General features: G+C 45.9%; 1 protein-coding gene across 1 annotated transcript in view; it reads right to left on the bottom strand.

Moving 5' to 3' along the window:
- Nucleotides 1–446: 446 nt before the first annotated feature.
- The window catches only part of Irf2 (interferon regulatory factor 2), a 106,479-nt gene continuing 87,902 nt past the window's right edge, over nucleotides 447–19,023 (bottom strand). Inside the window, exons 8-10 of the mRNA XM_051169660.1 lie at nucleotides 9,253–9,417; nucleotides 2,358–2,404; nucleotides 447–1,279 (exon numbers count right to left, since the gene is read on the bottom strand). Of these exons, the coding sequence (XP_051025617.1) occupies nucleotides 971–1,279; nucleotides 2,358–2,404; nucleotides 9,253–9,417 (521 nt within the window). The 3' untranslated portion in view covers nucleotides 447–970. The remainder of the gene's footprint in view (nucleotides 1,280–2,357; nucleotides 2,405–9,252; nucleotides 9,418–19,023) is intronic.

Here is a 19,023-nt window from a genome sequence, read left to right as displayed (position 1 = left end):
GGGCTGGGGTAGGGAGGAGGTGGGTAGTGGGCTGTGCTGCAGGGGTTGGGACGGAGGGGTGGGTAGTGGGCTGTGCTGGAGGGGCTGGGTTAGGGAGGGGTGGGTAGTGGTCTGTGCTGGAGGGGTTGGGAGGGAGGGGTGGGTAGTGGTCTGTGCTGGAGGGGTTGGGAGGGAGGGGTGGGTAGTGGTCTGTGTTGGAGGGGTTGGGAGGGAGGGGTGGGTAGTGGTCTGTGCTGGAGGAGTAGGGAGAGAGGGGTGGGTAGTGGTCTGTGCTGGAGGGGTTGGGAGGGAGGGGTGGGTAGTGGTCTGTGCTGGAGGAGTAGGGAGGGAGGGGTGGGTAGTGGGCTGTGCTGGAGGGGTTGGGAGGGAGGGGTGGGTAGTGGGCTGTGCTGGAGGGGTTGGGAGGGAGGGGTGAGTAGAGAGCTGGGATAGAGGCAGGAGTGGGTGGGTGGGGGAATGGACACAGAAGGGGACGCCGAGCGGGCCGTGAAGGAGAGCAAGATCACGAGAAGGCCTGTTTATTGTAAGTGCTTCAAGATAAGGTGCAGAAGGAGACCGCGGCATCGCTAGCGCTGCCCTATGTACATATTCACAAGAATAAAAAAATTCCAGCTAGTTCACATTTTCTCGTCCGTTCTGAGGCATCCACTCCACCATGCTGGCCTTGACCGTAGGCAACGCAGCACCTCCACCGCCCGTGTGGCTGTTGGTCCTTGAACTTGAGGGAGTAGCCCTGGGAGACCCAGCAGGTTCTAGAGATACGCATCTACCGAGGGGCTGGAGTCCTGAGTTAAAAAGAAGCTCCTGCTCTGGAGGTGGACACAGCAATCAATATTCTATTGTCAAGGCTTTTTTCCCTTAGATTTGTCTAAGATAGGTATCAGAGAGGAAAAAAATAATAATAAAATACAAACAAATAACAACACAAAGCTAAGAAATCCCAACAACCAACGGGAAGAGAGTCAAAGGCTTAGCAGCTCTTGACACGGGCCTGGGTGATATCTGACGTCTTCTTGATGACACTGGCCCGGGCCTCCCTGTCCGGCCGACTGCTGCTGGGCGTGGGGGTCACTGGGGCAGGGAGGGGGAGGTCTGTGAACGGGGGCCAGGAGCTGTTATAAGGCATTGGACAGCTCTCCTCTTTGATGGTGACCTGCAGATCTGGCTTGTTGGAAGTGACAAAGGTTGCCATGCTGGGCAGCAGGTAGGTGTTCCGAGTCCCCATGTTGCTGAGGTACTGCTTGCCTTGAATGTTCCTCTTCCTCCAGTGTGGTCTCCCCTGTCAGAGAAAACAATCAAGATGCAATGCATACGTTAGGTTTTTTGTTTTTTTTTTCCTTCCGTTGAAAGTCACATGCTAAACAATGGCGTCTCTTACTTTTCAAATGAATTCCCACTTGCTATCTCCCAGAAATCTGGCCAAGACTATGCTACAAGGACACAAAACAAGGTGACAACTTGGCTTCTGGCTCCTATCCCTTGGCTGCCCCTGCTACCTAGGCTTCATACTGGATAGTTTCCAGCCATAATGGATGGCCCAACCTAATCAGTTACCCTGAATTCTCAGAGGAAAAGTATAGGCCGTAGGCACAGAGACACTGCCTTTTGACTGCTTTTTGAATGGGTGATGCTGAGGTGTGGGGTTTTGGGGCTGCAACTGGCCTCTCTGGTTGCCGGGCAGCAGAAAAGGAGTTAAGGTCCTTGAAGAAACCAGATCATACAATATGTCAGCACAGATGCCTACTGTCTTCTTGGAATTCCTGAGCTTGGAATATTAAGTAGCCAAACAGACACCAGCTTCTCTTCCATCCCACTACTTCTCCCCATCAGCTTTACAGGCACTTCCTGTTATTGTATGAGCCCCGCCTACAGCGGGAAACCGGAAGCAGGTCCCGCCTCTCTGTGGGACCACTCAAGAAAGAGACTGATCTGTATGAAGATAATTTTGCTCAACTCTTTCTGATGGTTGCAGCCGCTCACTGCTTTGGGCTGGGCAGGCCATACTATTCCTGTTGGCAAATCAGGATGTTTACAGCCGTAAGAGTATCAACATTTCCTGGCCTTGACTTCAATTTCCTCCTCCTGCCTTGTTAATATTCACCTCTCTTTCTGAAGGTCACATTTTACTTCCCTCCCGCCCACTCAGTGCTCAGTACTACATTTTACAACTCAGAATAAAACACTAAATTTTAAGTTATGTAATTCTTTGTCTCCATCTCTGTCTCTATCTGTCTTGAGAATCTGTCTGTCTCCTCTCTCTGTCTGCTCCCCCCCCTCTCTCTCTCTCTCTCTCACTCTCACACACACACACACACACACACACACACACACACACACACACACGGAAACAGACTTACCTCTGCGTTCTCCTCATCACTGGGCACACTGTCTGTAGTTTCGCTTTCTGTACAGAAAGAAAAACAGAGATATTTATTCTTGTAGCTCAAGTTATTTGGGGGGCTCAGGAAGTATCTTAAAAACCTACGCCAGCACTTCAGCAATAAGAAACTACACACCACCTCTCCTATTTTGTAAGGTTAAGCACTTCCAAGTGGGACAACGGTGCATTTCACTTCCCTGCTTGCTCCCCTTGGTGAAGTGAGCTTTGGAGCTGAGTGGGGAGGCTCACTTTCCAAGGCTATGCTGCCACAGTCTCTGCCTCCCAGGGTGGGTGCTGTCCCTGAGGCACCTCCTCCTCCCTGAAGCTCTGTCCACAATGTCACACACATCTTCTCCCATGCCAGTTGTCACAGGAAGTCTTGATTCTGTGAAAATTTTCCATGAAGTCTCCTTACACCGTCTAATTATTAATAGCCTCCCTTGGATTTATAGGGAGCCAGCATCTACTGAGGTTATAGCAGGTGGCCATAGTTGTAGATGCCCCGAGACCTTCACTCAGTGTTTACTGTCTTTGGGACCTGTCCTCTTCGGTGTGGGTAGGAGCTGTGGCTTGCTTTGGGCCAACAGACCACAACAACTATGTGAATATTATATAAGCACAATCATGTCATTGTGTAAGATTTAACCTGTCTTTTATGGATACTCTCCTGCTTGCTGGCCTTTGTGGGAAGGCCCAGATGGTAAATTTAACTTAAAGGAGTCTCTGTCCCACACTTGCAAGGACTTCTATACTGGCCAGTGCTGCATGTGCCAGTGGCTCAACAGTTGACTCTCATAGGAGTTGCAGCACTAGGCAACACTTGATGACAGGTTAGCACGGCTCTGCTGCAAAGGACCCAGCTAAGCCATACCTGGAGTCCTAGCTCACAGAGACTGTGAGATGTGCATTGTGTTAAGCCATTATGTTTACGGTCAGACTGCCATGGAGCAACAGATAATTAATCTATTATAAACATGATTGGACCTGCCAGACACAGAGGCCAGTTCTTAACCATAGTGAGCTATGGTTACCTGCCACTTTCCGAAGAGGGTTAGATGATGAGTAAGTGGGAGAGCATTTGGGTGTTGAAAAGGCCCAGCACAGAGATGACACATGCGCCTGCATTGTAACTGCTACTTAACACTGAGTTTGTGCATTGGGCTGGAGCCAACAGTGTCAAATTCAATAACTGGTGATTACACATCATGTGTATGTTAAGTTTTACAAATTAAAAAAAAAAGACACTTAGTAGTTTTTTTTTCCTTCAGTGTTTACCACTATTGCAAAAGTTAATGCACAGAGGGTAAAGATCTAAAATACACAGACTCTTGCAGGTCATTTTGTCTGGGTCATTTACTGTACTGACAAGAGCTGGGCATTTGCAGAGAACTACGGCCTTTGCAAAGAACTAGAGCCTTTGTATACAGGTCTTGTTCATCCCTTACAAAGATCCTAAGTCAGAAAGCAGCTGCTGTCATCTGAAATTATGTCTCTAGGGCCTTCTACCCTGGATTCAATAGCTCTAGGCCAGCTAGTTCCCATTCAAAGCACTGGCCTGCCACCAGGCTCTCCACACATAACAAATTAAAGAACAAATGGACAAACCGTACCCCCAGTGCATTCCTGAACCAGACAACAAGCACATGAGAGCCACAGGTCTCACCCAGGAACGTTTCCGCATGATTCTCAGCCACTGTTTCTCCAGGGACTTCAGGCAGGCCTGAGAGATTGCCACGGGCTGACCAAAACCCAAATCATAATGTTCCGCCCAAAACATGCCCATACAGGGGCCACAGATGGTAGGAGTAAGCCTAGGTCTTAGCTGACCATGATCTGAGCTATAGAGACAAACTGACAATAGACACAAGAAAGAGTTTCAGGCAGAAGCAAACAAAGACCAGAAAGGGAAACGCTCCTTCACACACACACACACACACACACACACACACACACACACACACACACACACCACACACACACACCACACACACACTCAGCCTCCAGAGGAGGCAGGACAGGTACCCCAAGAAGAAAAAAACAAAAACAAAAAATGAGGAAAGGAGATGTTAAGAACATTGCCAAGTTGTGGTCTGAGTCAGCAGAGGAGAGAAAACAAAACTGTGCTTCAGATCCTGGACTCCAAACACCACAGACTGCCTTCCTGCTGGCGAAACTTCTAGATCCCCTTTCTATTTTCACATCTAGCTTCGTTTGTGCTCTGAAGCCAAAGTTTCTCTTCCTTCCACGGGCATTGGGCGCCCTCTCCTCCTAATGATTCTTCATAAATCCTAAAGGCCCTCCATGCCTTTCCCCCTCAAATAGAAGCAAACACACAGAGACACATCAGGCATGATTTGGAGCATCAAAGATAGAAGCTGTTGACACCAGCGGTCTAGAATCCCACAAGCCCAAGCCACAGATGTGAGAGGCTCTGGAGTCTGATGCCAGGTTTGAACAGACCTGGAAGGGGATAAAAGAACGTTAATTTCCTGTAAGCATTCATCTAGGGGAACAAAGCTAAGTAGAGGCACACATACGCTGCCCTTGTGTTTTCGGCTGACACAAGTGCCGACTGGAAAGACTCATTTCTAAATTAAGGTCAACTGTCTTGATGTAGTCATGGACCCCCTCCAAGTCAGGAATTGGGTGTAAGGGTTTGGATCTTAACTGCCTCCCAAAGGGTCAAGTGTCGAAGACCTGGTCCCCAGATGATGGGATAGGTTGGGAACTTCATGAGGTAAGACCACTGCACCGCACTGACCGCTGGGTCCCCAGCTCCTCCCTGCCTTTCTTTCCCTTCCCAGCCACCTTGGGAAGCTATGTCCCACCACATGCTGTTCTCATCCATCACACTCCCAACACAATGGCACCGAATATCTCTGAACTGAAATCTCTGAAACTGAGCCACACCGCCGTTCGCTCTTTTAAAGCTGATTGCCTCATGTGTTCTGTTACAGCAATGTGAAGTGTACTTAAGACACCAGTTTTGAACTGATTCTTTTTGAGAAAGTGGTCCTTGAGGGCCTTTACCCTACGGAGATGCAGGTGCCTGGGCTCCCATCTAAGGATCTCAAAGTTGGCTTACAGACGAATGGTGGTTTTGATAATTATTACTGAATAGTTGGCTCCAAGTCCTCATTCCTGGTCTCTTGTTTTTTTGTTTTTTGTTTTTTGTTTTGTTTTTTTTAAACTCCACCACAGCCATTTCCAGAATGACTTCTTACAGGACAAAAGATTCACTGTGGCTGCCAAGATGTCAGTGTTGATTATGCCACTTCCCCCCTTTTTATTAGTTTGGATACTTTTCAAATGGACTTCCAATACAACGGGATAAAAATGGATGAAGTTCCTTTGCAAGAGTGGTCAGAATATGCTGAAATACTTACATAGTAGTAGCAGGCACACGGATAATTGGCTTAACCTTTCTGGCCTGTTTTCCTACAAGTGGCTAAGAGAGAAGACAGTAATTTAGACTGGGATCTGAAGACCTCAAGAGGCCTCCCAGAGTGGCAGCTCTCCAGTCATGCCCCTTTAGCCCAGTTCTTAGCATCTGCCTGGAGAACACCCTTTGTCGAACCACCTCAAGAACATCATAGGGAAGGAGAGGGTATGTTTTATCGAACACATTATTGTATTTATTATGTGATATATTTTCTGGAAGGCTCTCATTCAAAAAAAAAATTCACTTAGCATTGATTTCTTCCCATATAATTTTCTCAATTATGTTCACAGGAAGATGCAAGTGGTCACTCAGTGCCTCAAATCAATGTCTTCTTGGTCTCCATGACAACGCGTTTTCGCCTCATTCACAACATGCACATGGTTTCTGGAGGAATGGTGGTCGGATGCCTGCGCAACCTCAGCCTCCTGATTATATAACCAATGAAGTCTTATTATGCTGCCTAGTCAAATCTGTTTGCCACCTCCTTTCTTCTGAATTATCATGATGGTTATTATCTTTCACCAAACCACCAACAATCTTGTTAAATCCTAGACAGGTGAGGTTTATGGCTGCATCACAATAAAGTGAGGGCCGGGATACAGGCCGCTGGTGGAACACTCGTTCTAACATGCCTGAAGCCTTGGGTTTTATCTTCAGCATTGCAAAAATAAATAAATATGCAAACAAACAAACAAACAAATAAAAAGTGACTATGCCTTAATGCTTCTTCAGGCTGGGCTTTGAAACATACTTCCCCATTATGAAAATTTTACAAATGAAATAATTTTTTTTTAATTACCTTAAACTTTCTGTTGCAAATACTTCCTTCCACCCAAAGACACTGTCTCAACTCACCTTGACAGTTAAATAATACATTAGAAGACAGATCTGGAAAGCTGACTACATTTCAGTGATTACTAGAGGAAAAGAATATTCAACAACAGCCTCCAAATAGAAAATACCATTCCCTGAACAGGTAGATGAAGGTGGTTGATGTTTGGATGAAGTGCTCGCAAAAAGGAGCCCTGCTGTGGAAAACTACCAAATGGCCTATGCTACTGAAAAACATAAAATTAAAAGGTGAGAGCAGAGAGCTACAGAATGTTATAAACTTCAGACTGGAAGACTTGAACCAGCCACGGTCAGTAACGGAGAACTTTCTAGCATGTCGTCAAATCTAGAAAAGGACAGCAGTGAAACACTTTGGCTCTATCCAATAAACATCCTTCTACAAGACTGGAGAATTCTGACAATGAAAACGGTAAAGGGAACCAAATATATGGCTGGAAAGCTGGGCTCTCACAGAAACTCATGCTGCCTGCCACCCTGGAGCTAAAACCTTTCCTTTTAAATCTATGCAAATGTCCCAGAACTGGGAATGAAATTTTCATTTCTCTCAACTCACATCAGCTGCTCTCAGAATGCCTCAGCTAAAGCAAAATGCCACTGCTGACAGAAAAGCAAGAAGAAGAAGACCTTTCCAAATCACCAAGGAAAACTCACACAACAGGCAAAGCAGTCTACTTTAAGGCTCCACACCTCAAGCCCCACCTCTTGCTTAACAACCACAGCAGCTGGGTGACTTAGAGAAAGCCATGAACTTAGCCTTTTCTCCACACACATAAGCAAAATACCTGTTGTTTCTTCATAAACATTTCAGTCTACTTACCTCTGATGGGCCCTTTGACAATCAAACGAGAGACTACAGCATGTGACCCTGTGTAGCACTGTGGTGTGAGCTTAAAAACAACAGCTACAAATGGATCTATGTGTGTCACTACTTTTTCATTCCTAGACTCACGTTAGCCTTGGAGTCCTCATTCTTGAAGAGGAAAGAATAATATGTACTCTTTTGAAAAATTAAGCAAGTCAATTCATGCAGATTCTTACAAGTGTTTAGTATAATCCCCAGATCACAGTAAGCATACAACAAACGATAGTTACTGGGCCCCAGCGAAGACCGAAAAGAGACAGACACATATAAGAGTTCGTCACGCTATCTCTGATGACTGACTGACTGACAGCAGGTTGTTTGATAGATTATAGGATTCCTGTCACTAAGGTTCATGCTCAAATTTTTTTTTATGTTCCTAACACAAAGACAAGTTACGATGCATGCTAAGTAAAAAGAGCTGGTTACAGAAGGTTAAAGCCTGCAAGGTTCCACTCCCAAGTACCCACTGAGTAGAGAGAAAGTAGATGAGTGGGTCTCAAGATTTGAGTAGAGGAGTTCTTATTTAATGGGTACAGCAATTTAGGTTTAGAAGACGGAAGATTTCTGGAGAGAGATTATGGTGACGATTACATAAATAGCATAAATATAGTCAAAGCCATTGAACCGAGCACTTAACAAATGGGAAATTTGTGTTAATGTATTTTACCACAACTCAAAAAAATAAACTCAAAAAGAAAGATGGCTGTTAGGGAACACAAGGTTAATTTACCTGCTGATAATTTACAAAAGTTGATGTTGCCCACGTGAGTCTGTGCTATACTTGTGTGGGCTCCAAAGGATACAAATAGGCCTGGGGAGAAGGTGATCTATTCGCTAGAGCTGATTGGCCTTTCCCATGCCCAGGCCTCTGGTTTTTATTTGTAATAGTTGCAAGCAATATGACTCAGAATTTAGATTTCCTAATTGTGACTGAGTTCCAAAAGCTTAAATGGAAGCAGGGTGTGGTGGCACATGCCTTTAATCCCAGCACTTGGGAGGCAGAGGCAGGTGGATCTCTGAATTCAAGACCTGCCTGGTCTACAAAGTAAGTCTAGGATAGCCAAGGCTACACAGAGAAACCCTGTCTCAGAAAAACAAACAAACAAACAAACAAACAAACAGCTTAAATGGAAATGGTCATGGAGTGAAAAATGATGTAATGCTGGTGACAAAAGGAATTGTCATTTTCTCAGTCTCTTTCTTTCTTTCTTTAACTTAAATTTCTCAGTCTATTTCTAATCCTGTGACTCTGGACCAAATTCTGCAATGATGGGACCAATCTCCAGGAGAAGTAGAAATGACTTTAGTTACACTATATAACAAGACAGGAAGGCAGGAAAATGGGAAGAAAGGAAGGGAAGGAGGGAAGGAGAGAAGGGGGACACAAGGAGGGGGGAAGGGAAGGAGAGAGGGAAGGAGGAAGGGAGGGAGGGAGGGAGGGAGGATGTGGAAGTGGCAAGTTGGCAAGTAAAGCTAATAAAATGGATTGGATCTAGCAATGACCTCAAGGTTAAAGGCTGAGTTCAAGTCCTGGCCAGAACATCTGTTGGCTGAGTGAGTAAAGGAATTCCATGAGTACATGTTCTAACAGAAGTGTCCAAGATGTTGTCAAGAACATAAGCGTAAGAATAATTCCACTACAGTAATTCCTAGTGCAGAACAGAGATCTCCTGTGGTGTGGTGAAATGGGATGAAGTCACCCTCCTGTCCCCTTACCTGCGTAGGAAGACACAGGAGAAATCTGTAGAGGGTAGAGCTCGCTCATGCTGACTGGCTGGTCATCACTCTCAGTGGTCACTTCCACAACTTGGCAAATGTCTGGCGGATTAGCGACAATCTCTTGATCTTCAATGCTGCTGTCCAGATGGGACTGTCCTACAACTTCAAAGGACAAGGAGACCATCATCCCTCAAAGCCTTCTTGACTTCATGATTATAGCACCCACTCTCAAACCAGAAAATCTGCTTCAGCTCAGGACGGCTGCCAAGTAGGGTTCAGACTCTGGGCCTCCCTATGTCACTGGCCAGGAAGCTGAAAACCAAACTTGAGCTTTGAGTTAATGTCTCAGACAAGTAGTCTGCAATGGGTTGACGCAGATGTGCCCCCAGCATGCCCATTGATGGTACATCCTGGGGACAATGTCCTGAGTCTTAAACTCAACCTGATCACAGCCAGGTCCCCAGGCTGCATCTTGACCAAATCTCAGGCCAGATATCCTAATGCTCTAAAATCAACCTATTACTGTTCCCTGATCTTATTCTGCAGGAAGCTCCTATGTTTATTATCAGAATTCTGTGGTCCAGACAGACATTACCAAATCTTCATTAGAAGGCAAAGACACAAAAATCCACCCACTGTGCCATTTCCAGCCAAATGGAAAGGGGAAATTTTACTCATAGCTCTTCCTGATATAAATGAAACCCACTGTCCAAAATATCAGAACAATGAAATGGTTCTCTGATTCTAACCAATGTTAATAATACCCAAAACACCGGGCAGTGGTATAACACATGCCTTTAATCTCAGTACTCAGGAGGCAGAGGCAGGTGGATAGCTGTGAGTTCAAGGCCAGCCTGGTCTACAAAGCTAGTCCAGGACAGCCAAGGCTACACAGAGAAACTCTGTCTCGAAAAAAGAAAAACAAACTAAAAAAATAATGCCCAAACACTAATTAGATAAGACTAATCTAAATAAGCTGACTCTGGAACTGCTTCTTTTTTTTTTTTTAATTAAAATATTTATTTTGGTGAAGAGAACAAGTGACAGTAGGATACTGTCGTGAGAATTTTGGTTTCTTTAAAGACCGAGCTATGTTATATGACTATGTTTTTGTTTTAATCCCAGGTGTGAGATAAGAGGCTGCTTCACAGGAGCTGATTATGAGTCCCCTTGTGCTCTGGCAGGGGCGTGGTTTTGGTAGCTGCAGATAGTTTCTGCAAGTGTGTGATGTTTGGAATTCTGGGAACTTTTGAAAAGGTATGAATGTCAGAGCCTGGAGAGGGGCCGGGTGCATGCTCCAAGGAGGCTGCTGCTGGCTCCTGTTGCTGCAGTTTGCCAAGTGGTTACGAGCAAAGAGATGAGAAGAAATTGGATACCCTGATGATGAAGATGGACTTGCTCCAAGTAACTCAACACCCCTAATCAAAAGGAAGTTGTCTAAAAAGGTCTACGCCCCCTTTCCCCTCTAACCTTTTTCCTGTCCTACCTAGTGTTTTGGGGTTGGAAGGGACTAGGGTGGAATAAGAGTTGCAAGGGTCATAGATAAATAAAATCAATTAACCCCCGCTAAAAGCATGCCTATACTAAGGCTCAGGGAACATCACAGAAGAGAGGGCAGAAAGATTGTAAGAGCCAGAGGACCGTGTCGTCTTCTGTGAGATAGTTTCTTTTACATAAGGCAAAGAAGTTGTGCCCATGAAACCGAAACAACATGGTTACCTAAACAAGAACTGAACAGGACAACAAGAACTGCCCTAACAGTATAAATGGGGGGAAATATTATGTGCCCCCCACCTTTAGGTAACTAATGACTAGGTAATTAACAGAGGAAGAATCAGTCTTCTCACCAAACTGTCTGGTCTTTTACTCAGTTTCCTTCAGGCAAAACCTTGTGAGAGTCCAATATCTCAACCGCAAGAGTGACAATCCACCATCTTGTTCAGGTTGCCTCGTTTTTACCTGTATTCCTTGGTGTGTGATGAGCGTATGGACCTCCTTGCATTTTACCACATACCACGTTTCATGTATTGACCACCACAGCCAAACAACTGACTCCACTACTACAGAAGCCTCTCCAGCTCTGTAACCTTAGCTGTCCTTCCTCAGCGCCCCCTCCACCACCTCCTGTCTTCTGTCCCTGGCAGTCATCAATCTAGTCCACTTTTCTGCAATTTTTGTCATTTCCAAGATGTTATACAAGTAGGTTCATAGCAACCCACTGAGGTTGGCTTTTTTCACTTAGCATAATTCTCCAGCAAGCCACCGAGCTGGCTCGCTACTGCTGATGTACAGATCCCGATGTTTAACTGTTGCAGACTGTTGTAGACCATATCCCATCTGTTTAGCTAGCCACCCATTGGAGGATGCTTCGGTGGATACCAGCCTCTGCTGAGTACAGACAAGGTCTCTGTGAACATTTGTGTTCAAGTTTTCCACAAACATGTTTCCATTTCTCTGGGATAAACATCCAAGAGTGTAATTGCTGGCTCATATGGTAATTCCATGTTTAGCTCCACAAGAACCAGCCAAACTGTTTCCCAGGGAGGCTGCATATTCTACATTCTTGTCAGCAGTGTCAGAGTGATCTAATTTCTCTGCATCTTTGCCAGCATTTGGTGTTGTTAGAATTTTTATTTTGACCATTATTCTGGGTAAGTAATGATAGTTGACTAATTCCGATGTCTCTGATGCTATGTTCTAACTTTAAACAGAATTGACAGGATCTTGTTGGCAGCTGATTGGATAAAAAGTCACTGAAAACCAGCTGCACATAGTAAAAGAGAAGGAAGCAGTGTGCCAATACACTTTCCTAAGGCCCTCAAAGAATGAGGCCACCATAACCAACATTGCACTTAAGCGCTGGGAGGCTGTGTTAACATGTCAGTCGTCAGAATGAAGCATCCTTGTCTTGAAACAGACAAAGGAACTGGGCCACAGAGAGGTAGGAAGACATATCCATGGGTTCACAGTGTGGTCCTGCACAGGCCTCTATTCCTCTTCCTTTCCCATCCTCCTTCTGCAAGTGTGAAATGACCAGTTTTTGTCAGAAGAAGCCACACTCCAGCCCCCCTGGAAGTTATCGACTCAACCGCTTTGGCTTCAGCCACTCGAAGCATCTCCTTGGCTGACCTATTATTTATAAGTTTTAAAACACCTTTAAAGGTTCATTTGACTATTAGGCATAAGCCTGAATGTTCTCAGAAGCCAGAGGCCCCAGGCAGCTGTGAGCTGTGAGCTGCACAACCTGGGTGCTGGGAACTGAACTCAGGCCCTGTGCAAGAGCAGCGCACGCTCTTAACCACTGGGCCATCCCTCCAGTCTTGGTATTTTTTTTAAACAGTTATATCTTCTGGGCATGGTGGTACATACTTTTAATCCCAGCACTTGAGAGGTAGACACAAGAAGATCTCTGAGTTCTAGGCCAGCTGATCTGTAGCATTAGTTCCAGCGCATATATAGTGAGACCCTGTCATAGACACATATGCTTGCATGTGAGTGTGTGTGTGTGTGCGTGCGTGTGCTGTGTGTGTGAGTACCTGCAGAGGCCAGCAAAAGACATCAGACTCCCTGAAGTTTTTCAGGTGCTTGTGAGCCTCCCAGCATGGATGCTGAGAACTGGACTGGGGGCCTCTGGGAAAACATCTCTCCAGCCCCAGGCCGACTCATTTTTAAGTAAGTTTCTGTGTGAATTGCTTCAGGAGGACAACGAGGATATTATTGTCTGGTCTCTACTCATGGAAAGCTTCAGAGATGGTGAGGACTCATGGGATCCTTAATAAAGGGAGGTTGGGAAAGGGGGTCACAGATGTGACGTGACAGCACTGAAAGCCACGGCCCGCAGAGTGGACGGGAGACTGGACACTGTTTGGGTTTTCTTGGCAGCGAAATAATTAAGGAAAAGGAAGATAAATCATATATGGGATGCGGGTACACGAAGTCTTATTTCATACTTTGGAGTATCCCATTAGAGTGTGAGGGTGTCAGTTGTGCAGTTAACTGGACTGCGAGTGCTGACACTGTACTCTCTGTGGCTTCCTCTACCCCTTCGCTCAAGTAAAGTGAAGGAAAAGGGAACAGAGAAAAATGGTGATAAGACCAAGTCTTATCCTACTGAAAGTCTTAGAAGTAGTTACGTGATGATAAAACCCAGACAGGTGTGTGTATGTGTATGTATTTGTGTATATATACATTTGTATATGTGCGTGTGTGTTGTGTATGTGTGTGTATGTGTATGTGCAGAAGGGACAATGAAAACAGGGTCCTACAATGACTTTACCTAAATCAAAGCCTCTTTCATTTCAGTGCTCCAAAGCTCCTTTGTACTGTCATTTCAGCAGGGGCAGAAGCTGGCTAAGGACTGTAGACAATGGCGCAGCTCAGGTACTTTCACATCTGTCCCTTTGTTCTGACCAAGAGTTCTTTCTCTCTGTTCTTTTCCTCACAATGCCCAGCTTAGTTACTCAACCAGCCCAGATGGGTGGAGCACCTGCTTGGCACAGACGCCCTATCTGGTACTGGCAGGGGCAGAGACGGTGCAGTGGGGACAAGGAACAGGTGTGTAAGAAGTCTAGAGGGCAACAGGCCAGCATACAGCCATGCAGGGAGGAAGTGGAAGACAGAGAAAGACTGAAAGAGGAAAAGCAAGGGATGAAATCAGGAGGAGATCCAAGTTGAGGAAGTATTTTTTTTTTCCCCGGCTGGAGAATCAAAGGATTCAGTGCGGTAGGACTAGAGGGAAGATCAGCGATGAGCACTGCCCAGATGGCCCTGTTTTCTAGCACCTTCCCGAACCTGACCCACAGAGTCACCGACCTTCCCCTAAGCACCTCCCAGACCCTGTAGTTGGAGCTTAAGACCAAACCATGGGACCCTGCAGCACATCTTGATTTTCTGCCTCCGTCCCTAGTTCACTTGATGCCTCTTTATTTAACCCTGTATTTGTGTACGCCATATCTCCTGAGAGCTGAAAAAGTCTGTCAACACTTCCTGTACTCCATCATGGCCCGTGATCGTAGCTGACGCCGGCCCACAGCTCAACGGACTTCAGAACAAGTTATAAGTGAAGGGATCCAGGCCCAATGAGTTCCAGGAATGTGTGCGCAGTTCATAAGATCTTGCAAATATGGGGCATGACAATTAACGCTTTTTAGCAAATGTCAAGACTTGTAGTAAGTGGGCTTGCTTAAACTTTGCAAGTGAAAAAGACGCGAGGGACTATATTGCTATGAGAAGTTAGGGGTGAAAAGTTCTGGGTCGATGAAAACATTCTATCTTGAATATGATGCTGGTTATACAACCAAATGCATTTGTCTAAACATAGAGAACTGTGGGGCTGGGGATATAACTCTGTGGCAGAATGCTGAATTATACACCTAAAAGGAGTTAACTTTGTCTCCTGTTTCATTTAATGTACACAACTTGAGAGAAGACACAGACAAGCAGCTTTGTTTAAATTATGAGTGGATCACCTGAACATGGTAGTACATGCCTTTAATCCCAGCACTCGGGAGTTCAAGGCCGGCCTGGTCTACAAAGCAAGTCTAGGACGGCCAAGGCTACACAGAGAAACCCTGTCTCAAAAACAAAATAAAACAAAACAAAAAACCCAAAAAAGTTATGAGTAGATCCTGAACACCGTGACTAGGACAGACAGCTAAGATTTTGTCTTCTGGGGCTAAGAACTAGATGCCCGGTCTATACAATTATCATCTCGGAGGCCAAACTTCCCTCCTAGGGCTGTGCTATTTTGAGGAGGCAAGTTACTCCATCCACACCCTGGTTAGAGCCCTTTGGAAGCACCCCAACCCTCAAGTGCAGGCCCTCCATAGCAACAGGGAAACCTTAAAGTCTGTGGAGCTCTGTGTGTGAGCGGGACTGTGAAGGGAGCTGCTGTCACTTGTCTGTCTCTTTCTAGGGCACGAGAATGAGTAACCTGACTGAAAAGCAACTATAAAATCCAACTTTCTGAGCAAACCCTTTGAAAAGCCTCCCAACCCTATAAGGGCAGCACACGGCACTACGACCCCATCTTTGACAGAATATGAGAAAAGAAAACTAATCAGGCAAAGGCCAGGCAACTAGTTACATGAGAGAACCAAGGAATTAAAGTCAGTTTTACTTTGACTCCAAATTCCAAGTCCTTGGTGGCATGGGCTCCCTAAGTAAAAGCAGCTCATGACATTTAAACCGTGCTACTCTCATACCCTAAACCCTTCCAGATCTCACCTTAATGAATCGTTGGACCCGTGACCAACAGTGAAATTTCTTCTCAACAGCTTCCTGTTTGGTGCCAGAAATTCTTAGCTGGGTCAGCAGGCAAGCAGTCCACCAAGCTCTTTTCAGCTCAGTAAGACCAGCCCCTTGTGCAAAGTCACCCTCGGGAATGTAACTCTATCTGAGTCCGGTTGATGAGAACCACAGCAATTTTATTCATAGCCAATTACCAATGGACGGACCGGTCTGATCGCTTAAAAGATCATTCTTGCTTTATTAACAATTGCTGAGTTGGTGCGAGGCCCCACCTGAGAATGGGGCTTGCTCTCAGGCTTTAGACAAAGTGGGAAACAGAAAGGCCCTTGAGGGGGACTGGGCCTATCATTTTACAGTTTAAAATGCTGAAACGCTGGGGCGAGGTAAATTGCCAGGGTTACCTGGTAGCTACAGGGCCAAGCAATGAACTTACTGGCTGTGCATTTAACAAAAACAAAACAAAACAAAAAAAAACAGACGACTGGCATCTCACTATGGGCAGAAACATATCCTCAGATGGTTTGAGGATTGAAACCGCTAATACCGCACCCTGCTGACGCAGCATACAGGGAAACCCTTTTCCTACTCAAATGCATGTTTATTTGATTTTGGAGATATAATCATCCTATCTCCTCTCTAAACAGAGAATGATCAACTGCACTTTGTATTTGATCCTCACAAGTGTATAGAATCTCTATTATTGGTTTCATTTTATAGAATATTGTACTTGTCCATTTTACAGATAATAAAGCATATTGTTTCCAATTCACATATACATGTGGGGCGGTTTGGATAAAGATGGCCCCCATAGCCCCATAGGGAGTGGCACTATGAGGAGGTGTGGCCTTCTTGGAGTAGGCGTGGCTTACTGGAGGAAATGTGTCACTGGGTGGGCGGTGCATTGCAGTTTCTGATGCTCAAGCCAGGCCCAGGGTCTCTCTCCCCCCTCTCTCTCCCTACTGACTGCGGTTCTAGATATAGAACACTCAGCTTTCTCTCCAGCACCATGCCTGCCTGCATGCTGCCATGCTTCCTAACGGGTGGCCACAGATTGAACCTCTGAACTGTAAGCCAGCCTCAGTTAAATGTTTTCCTTTGTAAGAGTTGCTGCGGTCATGGTGTCTCCTCACAGCAATGGAAACTAAGACACACCATGTCTCAGATTTGAAGAGGTATGAATCAAAACCTCTAAAAGTAGGTCTAGCATCCAAGTCTTTTGTTTGTTTTTGTTTTTCGAGACAGGGTTTCTCTATGTAGCCTTGGCTGTCCTGGACTCACTTTGTAGACCAGGCTGGCCTCGAACTCACAGCTATCTGCCTGCCTCTGCCTCCCGAGTACTAGGATTAAAGGCGCGCGCCATCACTGCCCGGCTAGCATCCAAGTCTTAACAGCTAATCTAGGGCCCATCTCTATCAAATACAGCATTCATTCATCTCTATAAAGTAACAGCCATCACTAAACTGGGGGAGAAACGGAAGGCCGTGGCCGAGTGCTGGCACGGTCAGCTGTCTGGGCTACCTAGCATTAGGGCTGTTAACTGGGCTGTAGTAGCATTAGGCTATTCCTACCTCAGCACAAGTTGAGACAAGTGTAGGAAGAAGCAAGAGTTTAGCTGGTGTAGAGGGGACCCGGCAAAAATGGAGGACACACAGCACGCATCACACTCACACGCCTCTGCGTGAAGCAGAGCTCAGTGGGTTCCCAGTAAAACTCGCGAGAGGTTAATCAACATCTCAGAGGTCAATGATCTAGAAGCAGAAACCTGAGCACAGTGTGCTAAGCTGGCAGGACCTAGTCTGGGTCCAGCTGCCTGGTCCTCAGGTCTCCCGCCAGCCTCCTCCTCCTCCTCGACAGCTCGCCACACACTGTTAGATTTCTCGGGCTGGCTCAAGGTCAAACGCAGGTCTGAACAAGGGCAGGAAGTGCAAGACACTGAGAAGACTCCGGTTTGTTTTGCGTTGGAGGCAATGGTGACATGGTAGTCCCGGGCCTTTTCAAAAATCACTGTTAACTGAGGGATGAGTAGAGAGGGGGGAGAAGACTGGGAGAGGAGCCCAGACGAGAAGCAAAGTGTGACTAGAAACTGTCAGAAATAGAGGAAGATGGAGCAGAGGACGTGCGGACGAGAGGGCGAGGGAGAACCTGATAGTTAATTATCAACAGGTGCAGGTGGGTAAGAATGAGAGGAAGAGAGAGAACTTCGTGGATTTCTTAAGCACCTAAAAAAAAAAAAACCTCTGTGAGTCTAGAAAAACAACAGCCAAATTCTACCACCTGTGGCTCCTGAATAGTAGATAGTAACTGTCCCACTTGTGTGACCCAGCTGCCAGGGTGGGGGGGGGGTGGGGGGGGAGCGGGGAGGGGGACCGGAGCTGCCAAAGAAAAATAACAACATATCCACATATTGTATTTTTCTTTGTATCCTGATGATAGCTGGGTTTTGAGATTTAGCTTTTTTAAAAAAGCTACTTAAAGCTTAAGTTGTATAACACAGTGTTGGCGTATTTGTCCAGGATTCACTCTCCAGCAACTCAGAAATAGAAAAGCTTGAACTTTGCTTTACATAAAGTTAAGTGAATTGGAAGAAATTGTGAGTAAAGACAGTCCTCCAAGGTGTGTTTTGGGTAGCTAATACGAAGACGAAATACATCACTTCCTAGTTGTCCCATGTCAGTCACTTTAGGTTGCTTTATGTCCATCAAAGTGTTGAATTTGAATAGTGCCCCTTGTTTCTGGTGCTCTTTGCCTTGGCAAAGGGTGGGGTTCTCTTTTTACAATGGGGCTGTAAAACAGTGCCTCAGAGTTGCACAGCTGCAAGCTTCAGCAGGCTGGCCTGCTGATCCTTTCCGTACAGCTCAGCAGAAGTTCTGGTACCTAGGGCAGGAGGCCACCTGGGCACTGTGAGAACTGAACAAGTGGCTGGCTTCTTCCACGTCCTACACACAGAAGCCACCACATACCCAGGCAACCTTGACAAGAATGAAAGAATACCAGGGCTAATCTCCACTAAACTCAGTGATTTGGGGCTAAAGAGCCTCTAGACTGCGTGTGAAATGTTGCAATGTTCTATAACCCATTTCAGCTCCCAGTTTTCATATGTTCACCAACACAGGGTGCAAACACCTTGTAGCTTTCATGTCAGGGCCCAAATACAACACAGGGTGCAATTCAACGCTTAAGAGGAAAAAAACAGGCTCCCTTCCCTTAGAGCGAAAATATGAATACATTTTCTGGGTGCTAAACCTGTGACTTAACCATGCAAAATGAAGAAACTTAGGAAGGCAAAGTATAGTAAAGAGACACTGCACTCTTTTTGGACTGCCTGCTCGCCTGCCTGCCTGTGTGTATAGGTGTGTGTATGTACAGGTATCTACAAAAGCCAGAAGAGGATGTCAAATCCTCTGGAACTGGAGTCCCAGGCAGTTGTGAGCTGCCCAACACAGGTTTTGGGAACCATTTGTTACAAGCACGTGCTTGCACATGTGCATTCATGTAGACACTGACCGAGAGTTCATTTGT

This window comes from Acomys russatus, chromosome 27, assembly GCF_903995435.1.
Source record: "Acomys russatus chromosome 27, mAcoRus1.1, whole genome shotgun sequence".
In the NCBI taxonomy this organism is placed as follows: domain Eukaryota; kingdom Metazoa; phylum Chordata; class Mammalia; order Rodentia; family Muridae; genus Acomys; species Acomys russatus.
The sequence above is the reverse complement of the archived record's forward strand: the minus strand, read 5'-3'. Positions and strand labels throughout refer to the sequence as shown.